At 45.7% G+C, this 14,881-nt stretch overlaps 1 protein-coding gene across 1 annotated transcript in view; it reads left to right on the plus strand.

The window, feature by feature from the left end:
• Positions 1 to 748: 748 nt before the first annotated feature.
• The window catches only part of MARCHF4 (membrane associated ring-CH-type finger 4), a 101,595-nt gene continuing 87,462 nt past the window's right edge, over positions 749 to 14,881 (plus strand). The window contains exon 1 of the mRNA XM_027114568.1: positions 749 to 1,243. Within this exon, the coding sequence (XP_026970369.1) occupies positions 749 to 1,243 (495 nt within the window). The remainder of the gene's footprint in view (positions 1,244 to 14,881) is intronic.

A 14,881-nucleotide genomic window follows, 5' to 3' on the forward strand; every position in this document is an offset into this window, starting at 1 on the left:
CCCCTTGCCCAGTTGCACCTGAATCCCTTCCCTACCCCCACCGCTGCTCTCTTAAAAGTAACTCTGGTGCTTCTGGGGGTTAATTGCCCCAGTTTTCTGCCCAGGAGAATTAAAAGTTCTCCCAACCTCCTCTCTTCCCCACCTTACCTCCCTCAGCCCCTCACCACCAACCTCCCGTTACACCTGAGGAAAACTACCTTTTCTCTCTAGCACATGCAGTCTTCAATTCTTCACTGAGCTAGCTTGCCCTAAGCCCAGCTTAGTCCACTCCAAATTTTATTGATAACCTTCCCCACCCTTTTATGTGAAAGAAAAGATTTCCCACTGCCTAGGCATTTGAGAAAAACCCAATAAGCCTCTCCTGGGGAACTTTCTAACAATTAGACCTTGATCTCAAGGCCCTGACAACCCACCCTCAACATTTTTTTTCTACCCCCCCTGCCCCTACCAGTGCCACCAGGTCAAAAGCAAAAAGGAGACACTCTGAGCAAAGCTTAAGGTTGGGGTAGAGGTGGAGGGGCAAGAAAACTTTTGCTGTTGTTGGGCTTTCCAGGTAGAGTTCAGAGGCAGTGGCTCGCAGTCGTCAGTCCTGGGGGCAATTTATTTGCTACGTGGAAGGGAGGTAACAGGAGCCAGTGCGAACGAAGCCTCCCCCATCACACAGACACACCGTGGACCCCCTCAAACGATCCCATCCTCTGCAAAGACTCCGCCTGCCCCTACCGGTCTCTCTGCTTCCACCGGGCACATGCTGATGCCCCAGAGCGGGCTGCCCTGGTGGTGGTGGTGGTACTGCTGTGCCTGGTACCGCTGTGGACTGTGCCTCCCAGCCCCCCAGATGCTGCGCCACCAGGGTCTCCTCAAGTGCCGCTGCCGCATGCTCTTCAATGACCTGAAGGTTCTCCTCCTGCGGCGCCCCCCTCCAGCGCCCCTGCCCATGCACGGCGAACCCCAGCCCCCCGGCGTGGCAGCCAACAACACCCTTCCGGCTCTGGGTGCCGGGGGGCGGGCAGGCTGGAGGGGGCCTCGAGAAGGCGTGGGCAGGGAGACCCCTCCCCTGCCACCTTCAGCGGAAGATGACTGGGGTGGCCCAGCCGCAGAGCCACCTGCCTTGCTGCTCAGCAGTGCCTCTTCAGATGACTTCTGTAAGGGGAAGGCTGAGGATCGCTACTCACTGGGCAGCAGCCTGGACAGTGGCATGAGAACCCCGCTCTGCCGCATCTGCTTCCAGGGGCCGGAACAGGTGAGACCCTTTTTCCCTTTCCCTGCTTCCTTCTGGGATCTCCAGGTCTGGCAGGTTGCTACTCGCCTACTTGCCCTGGGGAACCACTGTGCTGTTTCTAGTGTGAGGACTGTAAGTTTTAAGGGCTCCTCAATGATGTCTCATGTGGTTAAGTTTGCCCAAGAGGTGTCTGGTGCCTGGCGGAGCCTGTTTGGTGGCTCAGTTGTCCCCCATGTTTGCATTTTCCTTCCAGTGCTCAATTGGAATATGTTCAATTCCATCCAAAAATTCCATAAGCATCCTCAGAGTAGAAGATTCAGAAGTTGGAAGGGGTGAAGTGAAGAAACTTGGTGGTACATTCATGCTCGTTGCCGAGGTATCCTTGTATCTGATTTGTGGTTAGTGACATTTCCCCAGCCCATCTTCAGTTCCAGATTCAGACTTCTTCCCTCTCTGATGGTGTGTGGAGACCTTGTCCTCGGCAAGCCTATGCCTGTTCCTTCACTTTGATACTAACCCCTCCCATATTATACTGACATCCACAATCACTGAGGAGGAAATGGAGGGGATTGTAAGTTCATGAAGACTATACAGTTTGTTATAACACTTCTTGGCAGACTCAAGTTTTCCTAGGTTGAAAGCAGGTAGGTAAGTAGGGTGAGAGTGAGTGTAAGGAATATGGAGAAGGAAGTAGGGAGTCTTGTCATAACTATTTCCCTTCTCAGCCCTGAAGCACACAAACTTAGAAAGTCCCTTAAACTCTCCCCATCCAGGATAGGAGATGCTTAGCACCTTATGGACCAGAGTCTTCCCAAGGCCGAGGGTTCTCCCTACCACATGCATTCAGATTTTCACAGACATACTCACCCCACCCCCTCTAGCTCCACTTTCAGTCTAGTTTCTGCAGTGCTGGAGAGTATGTGCACATTCTTCTAGAATCATGAATTGTGGCAACACTTTCCACAGAATCCCAGATCAGAAAGGTTCACCTGATCTAGTTAGTGATGCTGGTGAAAGAACATGCAGTCGCACCCCGGGCAGGGTTATGTGGTCACATCAGCCACTTCTTCACTAGTTTCCCGGAAGTGGGGTAAGACTGCTCGGTGCTCCTTGGACAAGTGGTGGTGTAGCAGGATGCCATGCTGGTGCTCCTGAGTGGCTCTGGTTCTTGTTGAAGGCTTTCTCTGTGAGAGTCAGGCTTCACTGACATTTTCATTCGTTTTGTCTTTGCCCGGAATGGGCAGGGCACTTCAGGGACAGATGATGACTGGGGCCGTGGCCTGGGCGTTATGAGAGGAGGTGATGTTGATCTCAGTGTGAGTAAATGTCTCTGAGAGGCTGAGGGCTGGGTTCCTCCTTCCTGTGACTAGGATTGCCTGAAGTCCCAATTGGACTGCAGCCCAGAGCCAAGGACTCTTGTTAGGCAAGAAGGTCCAGGGTGCCTGCCCAGTGCTGGCTATCCAGCACAGACACAAGGAGGAGTGGCGGGGCTGAGAACAAGAATTGTGCTTCACCTTAGGACGCTCCTGGTCAGCATCTGCCCCAATCAGAAGCCCCATCTTCTCAAAAAAAAAAAAAAAAAAAAAAAAAAGGATTTGTTTAGCTTCCTAACTTCTTAAGCTATTTCTTTCTTCTTCCATGTGCCCTGGTTCAGGTCTGCATGTCACAGGGGCCACTGGGAGTGTGGCTTCTGGCAAGAACACCCTTGTCTCTAGAATACAGCAGGACTTGGAGCCTGTTCTGGAGGATATTTACCTGTTGTGTGAACTTCTTCAGATTTCTTTATACCCTTGAGCCCCTTTTCCAACTTCTGTGATTTAGAGGAACCGTTTTCTGTTCCCCTCATTTGCTTATAAATGTGTTGAGAGGATCCGGAAGATAATGAGCCTGAAAATGACTTGAAAGTGATTAATATATAATGGCATGCATTTTGCTCATGGAAAAGCAGTATTTTGCTAAATAAAAAGGATTATTAGGAATATTGTGAAATACCCTCACGTGATACAGGGTCTGGTTGGAGGTTAGGAGCTTTCTTTTCTTGTTAGTTATTTTTACAATGTGTCATAAATAAAGCGTGGAATAAAGAAAAAAGCTAACACCAATAAAGGAATGGGCTCTGTTATTATGTGGGAGGGATAGGGGGTCACGTTGATACTCAGACTGGATCAAACCAAGCACTCCCCGCATATTATTATTATTATTATTATATTATTATTATTATTATTATACTTTGGGGGTTTGCTTTATTTGCACAGCAGCCAGGAGATTTTGATGGGATTGTGTTATTAGTAATAAGAGTAAAATGTGTTAGATGTGAACACATTTTCCCACTTTTTGCTTGTGTTTCTTCACAGGATTTCAGTGAGGAAGGGAGACAAAGAGGAGGAGGTGGGGAAAACTCTCTAGAGAAGGAAGAGAGGGAGAGAGACAGTCAGACACAGAAAGTGAAAAGCTGAGATTTCAGTATTTTGTTTTCTGTTCAAGGAGGGAGTGTCCAGCAATTGTCCACACGTGGCCCTGAATGGAGTGTAGACAGTCTGCAGTCCCAGTAGCTGAGTGTCTTGGTCTTTTCTCTGCCCAGACAAAGGAATTGAACAGCTCCCCAGTCTTTTGCCACTGCTCCAGGGGCTAAAAGGCTGCCCAAGCCGAAAATTTGGTGTCTTCCTGCCAATGGCTTGAAATGTATGTGGTGAGGGGCAGGAAACTGAAGGGTCCAGCTAGTTCCATATTTGTACGTATCTATAAAGGACTTACTACTTATTCATTCACACATGCATTTATTTAGCAAATGTTTGTTGTGTACCTACAGCATGCCAGATGTTGTTTCAGACCCTGAGTATCCAGGAGTGAATAAAACAGATGAGGTCTCTGCTCTCCTGAACCTAAAGTTCTAGTGAAGACGCAGAAATAAACAAGTAAACTAGTAGACAAATAAAGTGATTTCAGATGGCGTTGAGTGCTGTGATGAAGACAAAATGAGTTAGACAAGAATGAAAGGGAGGGCTTGGGAGCTACATTACACAGAGTGACCAGGAAGAGCCTCCCTAAGGATGTACCATCTGAGCTGATACCTAAGTGATGAGAATGACCCAACGATGCATACATAGGTCTAGAGGAAGAGTTTTCCAGGTGGAGGAGACCCAAGTGTGAACAAGCTTAGCATGTTTGAGAAATAGAAAAGATAGGAGGAGGGAGAGGGATGGGGTGTGAACAAATGCCTTGAGGGCCAACTTGGCTCCAGGCTGGACAGCTGACTGACACTCTCCTTCCCTCAGCCAGTCACTCAGGTGGGACAGGGGTCAGTCGATCAAGGATCTGCGAGAGTGTGGGACAAGAGCCTGGTCGGCAACACTTCACTCTCCATTTCTGCTTGAAGCTCCACTAGTTCACGTCAAGGGACCATGTGCCGTGGTGGGCAAGCTGAGGTCTCCGAAGCCAGATGGCCCCAGTCTGAGGCCTGAACAATTTACACAACTTCTCTGTGCCTCAGGTTTCTCATTTGAAAACTGGGATAATAATGATAGTCCCCAAATTCATAAGGTTATTCTGAGCATCAGATCAGTCCACACAATTAGAGCCATGCTGTCACAGTGTTTGTTGTTGCTGTTATCTCAGAGGCAAGAGACAGTGCCCCTCCCACACACCTTGTTTAAAAGGAAAAAGTGTGCCCCAGCTCCCAGTCTGGCAGGAGGGCTGCTGTGACGTGGTCTGTCTGTGGTAGTAGATTGCTTCTTGCCCCCTCACAATGCTCTAGACAGAATGCTGTTCTTCTGTTTCCATCATCAAAAGTCTATATTAAGTGCCTACCTATGTGGGCTGCTCCGCTGAGCAGGGTCTGGAGACACAGGGCAGATGTGGCCCTGCCCCCTCAGGGAGTTTCACAATCTAACCCAGACATCACAGAGGCTTAGAGAGATCAAGGGCACACAGACAGTGAGTCGCAGGTGAATTACAGTAATATCGGGGACGAGAAAGAGATGCATGCTTAAAAGCGGCTAGTGTGTGGGGTGCCTATTCAGAGAGACAAGTGGATGAATTTGCTACCTTTTCCCCAATTAGTCAGAGAAGGTTTCTCTCCTGCTGCTGCAGACCAAGTGAGAAGAAATAGATTTAGGCTGAGTTTAGACAGCTGGAAGCGGAAGAGATGTGAGACACACGGATACCTTAACAAAGAGGTGAAACCACCTCCCAGGCTGGGTCAGCTGTGGAGCCCCTGGAGTGGGTACAGAGATGGAATCTACCATGGCAGTGTGGTGATGGGGCATCTGTTTTGGACCTAACGAAAAGCAGGAAATGAGTCTGTAAGAGATTAACAATCTTGGTCTGCCTCCCTTATTCTTCCTAGGGTTCATTTCCCTGAAGCTCTGAGTTCAGAAGGGGCAAGAGTATGTGGAATATTTTAGTCAGTGTTTTGGGATCTCAGAAAATAAGAGAAGGGCTTTGCAGGGCTGAAGGGTGCCTGGAGACCCCAAGATGCAAGGAGAACCCTGGGGATGGAGATCAAGCAGAACATTTTAGGAGAGACCCAAATGGTATATTATTTTTCTTAGAAATATGGTTCAATTTTACATTTCTTTCTGTGATTAATTAACTAATATCTGTATCCACAAAGAATAGACCCATCCCTAACATTTATGGACCCCAGGGTAAGAGTATGGATGGAGGCCCACATATCATAGACCAAAATATTTAAAAGTAATAAATCCAGCTAACAAACTATTAAACAAAGTGCATTTTATCCTTCTATCCTGACAAATATACCTTCAAAACAACCTGGAAGACAGATTTGAATTTAAAACTCTTCGAGTCCTCTGAATTCTGTACTAGCCAAATGAGGATATCTGGCCCTTGGTCAACAGGCCACTCTGATCTGATTCTCTTTCCACTGCTGGCTCCATCCTGCACCATAATAAGCCTTGGACACACATGTGTGGGCACACCCACTGGCTTGTCCAGGCTCTATCTATACCACCTCCAAAGAGCTTCCTCTTGCCCCTCTCCCTTTGATTCTGAAGAAAGAGAACCATGAAGGTTTTGGGAGCAGGCTCATGGCTGAATAGGCAGGCATTCCAGGGTTCTAGGTAACTGAAGCATGTTCTAGAAGGAGGATGTGGGTCCTTGACCCTGTAGGCGCCTCACCCTATGGGAAGCATGCAGCTGAAGAAGGGTCAGAGTGGAGGCTTCTATAGCAAGGGGCCCTCTTGCCTGGGTCTAAGCGAGGTACTGCGAAGGGACTGTAAGATCCCTGGAAGCAATGACTTGGTTGTGTTTGCTCATCAATCCAGTTCCTGGCACTTGCTTCACGTTCTATAATTATTTGTTGAATGAATGAGCCTTTAGAGTTCATCCAGTGGGCAGCCCCGCAGGTAGGGGAACTGGGGAGAAGAGACTGCAAGGGAGAAGCATATTCACTGGCATCAAATGCTGACCGTGTGTTGTGCGCAAGAAGGGGCAGACCTGTTCTGTGGAATCACAAAGGGCAGTGCCTTGGCCAGTGACGGAATCTCCAGGGAAGCCAACTTGGGTTTTGATATCAGAAAGAACCTTCTATCAAAGCTGTCCCAAGATAGTATAGGCCGCCTTAGAAAGAGGGCTCAAGTGGGCAACTGGAACTAGTGACCCTCAAGATCCCTTCTGAGCTTGAGACTTGGGGTTCGTTATGAGACTTCTTGGGGTCCAGAGAGATTTTTAATCTAAGCACAAAGAGATGGGTCTGCATCCCTTCCAATTCAAGGGGTCATCTAGTCCCAGAATATCTATTTCCCGTGTATATAATACATGGCGTGTATTACGCCATGGCATCTTCTGCAAAGATCACAAAGAATATTCTCTGTCCTGTGTTCATAGAAATCCTAAGTTGTTGGCAAGCATGTGATTGCTGCAATCCTGAATTTACACCATGCACATACAATAGGAGAGCAAGCATTTCATGAATGGCAGGGAACAGATACCATCCTGAACCTAGAATGCAAAACCATCCCAGGAAAGGGGAAGCACACTTGCCACACCTTCCCCAAAGTCATGAGTGAGCTGTTTTCATTTTCCCATCTGAGATTTTCTTTCCCACTGTAGTTTTTCAGTTGCTACATCTGCCAGTCCTGGTCCTATATAAACTGGAAGGTCCAGGACCACTTCCTTAGGGTTCTCACCAGTGCTCTAATACTTATTGGGAGATGATGTAAGGATGTTCAAACCTCACCATTGGGTCCCTGGCTATTTTCCATATTTAGCTATCTATTCTTTACATGCACACACATGCACGTGCATACATGTGAATAAAGCGTTGCATGAAGCTGTCTGTCATTCACAGACAGAATTAGGGACTGGAGGAGGGGAGACACCTGGTGTCTTGACAGTGGTGGAGTGATTCTCACCTCAACTGTCTGTAGATCCTCTGCACGGTGTTCACTTTGGAGTAATCCTTCTTCACTTGCCAGACTGCATCTGTTTGTGGTGGTTGGCTAATTTATTGGGTGTGGCTTCTAGCTGAGGCCCCCATACAGAGAATTACTTAATAAAGCCAGTAGAGCAGGAGTGAAATATGCATTTCAAAAGAGCCTGGAAGAAGAAAGGAGAGATACTGGGAATCAATCTCTCTCTCTCTCTCTGCTCTTTTTTCCAGCTGGTACGTTGGAGAAGCCCAGTTGTGGCTTGTGAGTTGGGAGAGGCGGGTAGGTTTGACGGGGAGGGGATACTCAAAGGAGTGTGGGAATGAGCTAGCTGCTTCTTGTTTGATGAGAAGGAAGCCAAGTTGGAAGTGAGCCCGGATGTGAAGGAGCTGGCAAGTGAATACTGTGCGGGCTGAACTGTATACCATCCCCCTCTCAAGAAGTATCGTATGTAAGATAGAGTCACTTAGACTCTGTGAGTATTACATATAGTACACATTTGATACCTCCCTCTGTGTATGTTAAAAGCAAAAATGGGATGCACATGGGAATGACTGACGCATGACAAAATAGGTGAAATTGAATAAGTTATAATTTGAGTTCTAGGTAGATGCAAACTGTCCGCAAAGAAGGGGATCTGTGAATAGAAGCTCTGTCCAACTCTGTGATCCAAGCCCACAAAGGGGACACACAAGCCCCAGTCTGGCACCCAGAGCAATTCTCATTGCTCTGATGAGAATATCTCCAGGGCCTGTGCTCAGAGGTGTTGAGGAAAACAGATCAAATTAGTTGCCTTCTTCATTGAAAGGTTACTCTGGATGTGGTTGAAGAGAATCAACATCAATTTCTCCAGAAGAAGCCTCTTGAAACCACCCTGGTGGCTAGCATAGGACTCTGCATACAGTAGGAATTCAGTATTTGTTGATCCTTTCCCCTCCATCCTGGTACATGTTCATTCCAGACTGATAGACTTATCTTTGGTTCCTAGTGTACACGTAGTAGAAGGCATATTTGCTTGTGTGTACATGGGCACATATGTGTATGTATGTGTCTATATAAATTAAAATGCCAAGCAAGGGGGATATGGACCATCCCTTGAGATACTTTTCACCCCATCCAACCTCCTTTTCTGATTCTATAACGACAAATAGCAATGATTCTTGTTCTAGTAATCGCAGTGATCATCATCTTGGCTTGCGACCACTTGACCAGGAGCAGATCTTTTCTCGTACAATTTCAGAAGGATGGGAAGCACATGGGATTTCAAGTCAGAAAGACATGGATTTAAGTCACAATTTGGGCCCTTCCCAGCTGGGTGATCCTGTGTGACTTATTTAACCTCCCTGCACCTAGGTTTCATTGTTTATAAAACAGGAATAAAATACTGAGCTTGAACACTTGTCATAAGGAGTGGGCAGGATTAAAGTTCTAGGCACACAGCAGCTGTTCATTAAATGGGAACAATATTTGTCCCATTCTGTTCGTGTAACTCAGAGACCTGGAGTGGGGCCCCCAGATTACACTGCTGCCTTTTCTACCACACTGTCTCACGACAACCTTAAAAAATCAGATACTCTGATTGAGGCTGTGCTTTGACCACAGTAGACGCCAGCTGTTTTGTGCCTGACCCTCAGGGATGCACGTTTAGATCCAGTGTCTCTGTTTGGCTGACTTTCTGTCTTCCATTGCCTGACTCTGCTGGACCCCTGTCCTCTCCTGCCTGTGTCCCTCACTCCTAACATATTTGTCTTTACCATCTCCATCACCACCATGTCCCTGACAGATCTTTGTTAAGCAACACTGTCTGTTTGGCAGGAACTGTGCAGAAAGACACTTTTCTGGACTCTGAGTCCCTAGAGGCCAGGAGCAGACCATGCACACGGAGGAGTATGTTGAGGAAGTGGCAGCGGGAAAACCTGCTCAACATGTGACAGCGAGGTGTTTGGATTCAGGGTCATGCCTAGACTAGTGTTTCTGGAAGCTGGCATAGGATGGATACCCCAGACAGACACGACGTTAAATAACATAGATCCTCAAGTGAGAATGTTGTTCTCTTCTCATTTTGCTCTCATGCCTTATGATTATGTCCATGAGAAAATCTCATTGAAGAGATGATACGTCTTTAACACCCTTCTAACACTTGTCATTCTCCTCTGCAAGCAAAGAGAGAAGGCACCAGGCTCAGAGCCTTTGGACATACAGCAATATCTAGCTAGAATCTGTTAATCTTGTTTTGCTTGCATTTGTTTGTGTCTATTCTTTTTTATTAACAGACTTTATTTTTTAAAGCAATTTAATGTTCAAAGAAACACTGAGTGAGTTCCCATATACTCACCCTCACCCCTCCTCCCTACTTCCCCCAGCATCAACATCCTGCATCAGAGTGGTGCTTTTTTTCCAATTGATGAACCAACGCTGACACATTGTTATTACCTAAAGTCCGTAATTTGCACTGCAGTTCACTCATGGTGTTGTACATTCTAAGGACTTTGACAAAAGCATGATGACATGTATCTACCATTATAGTATCACACAGAATAGTTTCACTGCCTGAAAAATCCCCTGTGCTCCACCCATTCATCCCTCTGCCCCCACCCCTGAACGCCTGCAATATAGTCTGGCCTTTTCCAGAATGTCATGTCGTTGAAATCATGCAGTATGTAGCCTTTCTAGATTGGCTTCTTTCATTTATTGGTATGCATTTACGGTTACGTCTTTTCATGGCTTGATAGCACATTCCTTTTTAGTGCTGAATAATATTCTATTGTATTAGCACAACTTGTCTCTTCTTTTTATGGTTAATGATACCGGTTTTTCACTTATGGTAGTGGCAAAAAGTCTCCTTTAGAAATAAATTTACTGAAGTAAAAATATGAGACATTTACAGAAAAATGTTACGTACGAAGAAAACAATAGTATGAATATGTCGAACAGTGTAAGCGACTGAAGTTTGGATAACACTGACCTGGGCTGCACACATTACAATAGTTCTGAGACATCTGTGGGCACCAAGAAGTGCGTCAGGAAGGGGAAAATGCAGAGGTGGTGCCCTGGAATCTGCATTTCTAACCATTAGCTTTGACAATTCCGAAGTAGGTGACTACTTCACAGTAATATTGTTTATTAGGGAGCAGTTTGAGGAGGAAGCCAAATAGGAAGGAGAAATGCTTCCACCAGACCTGAGGTTCCCATACATATAAGAAACAGAGGTGTGGGCACTGGTAGAGGAGAGGGCGGTAGTTGGGTGGGCACAGGACCATGTGACTAAGAAGGAAGGGACATGTGTCACTCAGGGCAGAGGCAGGAAGGGATGCCTCTTGCATCCCCCTCCATCCCTGCCTCCGTGATCTGAGAGCTACAAGTTTCACATGGGGCAGCCACAAGATGGAAAAGTCTAACCACCGTGGGAGCGTGACATGACGGTGAGATGCAGACTTTGACTGTGTTAAGACATTGCCCAGCTAATGTTAATTTCCCTGATGAATACAACCATCAATTCCCTCTCCTGAATTATGTTCAGAGGGCGATCTTGAGCAAAGTCCAAGCAGGGGCCTCTCTGGGGAAGCCCCAGAGTCCCAGAGTAAGGCAACAGATGGTGCACAGCCCGCTTCCTCACAGCTCACTGAATACCAACAATGAAGTGCTTCAGCTCTGGAATGGCACATCACACTCGCCTACAACTTGGCTGGATCTAGAAACATGGCTCTGCCTAACGGCAGCAGGGGTGGAGAGTGTCATCCTCCTAGGTACCTGGAAAGAGAGGAAATCCAGATGTGGGTGAGCTCTAGAAGTCTCCCCCTCCACAGTATTAGTACCTCCCTCTTAGGGTTGCTGTGGTATTTCAATGAGATGACACATGCCAAACATTTAGAACACTGCTGACCCACAGAAAGCATGCAATAAACAGTAGTAGTTATTGTTATTATATAAGGAAGAGGTTGTACTCAGGAATATCCAAGCCCCTTCTAATTCTGTTGTCCTCTTTTATGCCGTATCAGGTGGAGGTGCTGTACCTGGGGTTTGTATAAATCCAGTTTCTCTTTCCACCAGAAGAAATCTCCCTAGAAGAACACCCTTAGCACTAGGCCTTAAAGACTGAACCAGGGAAAGAATTTGGAAAATAGGACATGAAGGCTTTTCCAGACATAGGAACAATGGAAGCAAAAAATCAGAGATGTTTTTGGAGAAAATTAGCATGGTGGATAAGAATATGGGGCTTTCAGAGCCAAGCAGAACTGTGTTCAAATCCCAGTGTTGCTGTGCAGTAGATGTGTGACCTTGGGCAAGTCACTTACAGACTCGAAATCTTAATTTCTTCCACTGTAGAATGGGAATGCTAATAATAGTACTTGTCTTAGAGGTACTATTGTGAGGCTCAAATGATATAACGCATGCAAAACTCTTGGCAAAGAATAGAGTACAAACACACAATAAATTCTCAAAGATGCAGTGAACATTAGCTCTTGATGTTATCTGATCTACCAACTCTCAATGGTCTTCTCCAAACTTTCTTTGAGAACCTCTGCCTTGATGTGTGTATGATTGTGGGCTGCTGACCTCAGGAGGAGCTTCCAAAATATCACAGGGGTAGATGAAACTAAATATATCTAAGCATTGCCAGTATAGTAAATAAAAATTATCTCACAGATACACATACAATTTTTCAAATGTATGTGGAAGGCATCGTGATGAGCAAGATCAAAAGCATCCTTCACTTTAGTGCAGCTTCTTGTCAATAAATATATTGTCAATGAGCAGATACTCAAAGTACAACTACAGTCATTTGAGAGTTTGCGAAACTCTTTTAGCATTAAAAGGGATCCAAATTAAGGGACATTCTACAAAACAACCAGCTAAAATGTCAAGGTCGTGAAAGATGAAGAATGAAGGGGGAACTTGCCTAGATTGGAGGCGTCCAAAGAGATATGATAACTAAATACAATGCGTGATTTAGATTGGCTTCTGGACCAGAGAAAGGGCATTAGTGAGACACTTGGTGACGTTCGAATAAGGTGCATAGATTACTTAATAGTATTGTATCAATGCTAAGTTCCTGGTTTTGGTCATTGTATTGTGGTTCTATAAGATGTTAGCCTTTGGAAAAGAAAGGTGAAGCGTTTATGGGAAGCTATGTTTATAAGTTTTTTAAATGAATCTTAAATTATTTCAAAATGAAAAGTTAAAAACTAAAAATAATTTAAATGGGGGGTAGTTTCTCATACTTGGAAAAAAAAGAGTACAGAAAAAAGAAAAAAGTATAGAAAAAAGAGCATGGGTTTGGTGGTTAGAAAAATTGGGTTAGAATCCAGTCTCTAGCACTTAGCAGCTAAAAGCAACTTTGGGCAAATCAATTCAATCCCCTGAGATTCAAGGTTTTCTTTCTGCAACATGGAGCCAATAAAAGAAATGCATCATAGAATTATTGTGAGAATTTGAGGAGACAACACCTGCCATAGTACATGAAGGGGACTCCCGAAAAACATTCATTCTCTTTCTGGTCTCTCTTTACCCCTCTGTCTGAAGAGGATGATAAATATTCCTCACACATTTCCCTGGGTATAAGTACTGTGTGCTAAGTGCTCTGAGATTGACAGGGTGACACCTGAGCAGTGAAAAGTATTGAGTGGGCAGGAATGTTTTCCCAGTACGGGATCTTAAGCATATAAACAGAGTTCATAATCATCAGCATAAATAGCATTGACCATTATGCAGAGTTCTTTAACACTGCTTAACCTGACATCCCAAAAGGAGCATTTTGGCATACTGAGTGAGTGTGGGGTGTATATCTGATTCCTCCTGTGGCAATGCCTCAAGGAGCCACAGACTTAAGCCTCCGTGAAGCAGTGTTCTACGTTAGAAAGCAAGCTTTCTAGTGCTGAGGCTCTGAGTTCTCCAGTGTTTTCAGAAAGCAACTGCCCAAATCAGACAGCTGCAGGTGAACGAGGGCAGGCATGAGTGGGAGTGAAGAGATGTCCACTCCTGTTGTGTGTGTGTGTCTGTGGGTGACAGCGAGCGAGTGGGTATGTGTCTGCACATGACTACAACTGTTTAACACAGAAGAAAAAGGTGCTTGAGGGGGTTGGTCCATTAAGCTGCTCCTGCCTTTCTGTCATCTTTGTTCCAGAGAGATCACACGGGGTCTGGTCCTTGCAAAGTCAGTACTGACATTCTATACAATAATCGCTTGTTTCTTACTTCTGACATCCATTAAGTGTTTGTCTGCAAAAAAAAATCAGTTTGAGGCTTTTGGAGATGTATGTGATATGATTTCAAAAGTTCTATGCCTCCTCCCTCCCAAAACACATAGAGAGAGATTCCTCATGATATAAATAAATTTTCATCATTTCTACGAATGCAATGGAAGTTTCAAAGAAGTGTTTATTTGACATGATGGCTGGAATTTGCTTCACAATAATCCAGTGACTAGAGGGGAAACAAGGCTGGTCATGAGTTGATAGATGCTGAGGTTGGGTGATTGGGTACATGCTTTCTTCTACTATTCTCTCTATTTTTATGTCCGTTTGAAATTTTTTGTAATAGAAAGGTATGGCCTATTGTCTGGTTAATTAAATGTTATGAAAAGACAGTTATTAAAACGGTTTTACAAAAGGGGAGGTGGAGCTAGCTGAGGGCTGACAAAATAGCCTGGGGCAGTGATGCTGAGGACCAGAGCCAAAGACAGGACCTGAGCGCATCCCAGGGGGCGCTTCATCAGTCTTGCTCAATGAGGGGAATGAATCTGATGACCTCTTAAGGGATGTTCTGTCCCCAAAGGTCATGATTTAAGGATGAAATTGTCCTGTTGTCCATTTCGTTTCTGGTCCACCTGGTTTGGTGGCAGCAAAAGGATCAGTGTGACCGTTCACTCAACAGACGTCGAGTGAACGCACCCAGTGCCAGGCCCTGGGAATGTGGAGATACGTTGGGGAGCTCAGAGTCCAGTGCAAGAGCCCAGCCTGCTAAGAAGCAACCCTAAGATGACATTGTGATGAGCGCCTTGGACCAGGGTTGCATTCATTGTGCTGAAGGACCTCACAGAAGGGGTGACTAGTAATGTCTGGGAAAGCTAGAGAAGGATCGCCAGAGAAGCTAATCCTTGAGTGCCCACATAGGGATGAGTAGGGGGAATTCTCCAGGTGGAAGTGCGTGTAAGGTAAGGCTATCCGAGACCTACCCTCACTCTCCACGCCAGGAACATTTTCCACTCAGCCTAATCCTCTCTGCCTTTCACTGCTTTTCAAATCACCCTTCTCTGCTCTAAGACCCAGAC

Source organism: Aethalodelphis obliquidens, unplaced genomic scaffold (assembly GCF_003676395.1).
Source record: "Aethalodelphis obliquidens isolate GAN/ISIS:26980383/991018 unplaced genomic scaffold, ASM367639v1 scaffold2, whole genome shotgun sequence".
In the NCBI taxonomy this organism is placed as follows: domain Eukaryota; kingdom Metazoa; phylum Chordata; class Mammalia; order Artiodactyla; family Delphinidae; genus Aethalodelphis; species Aethalodelphis obliquidens.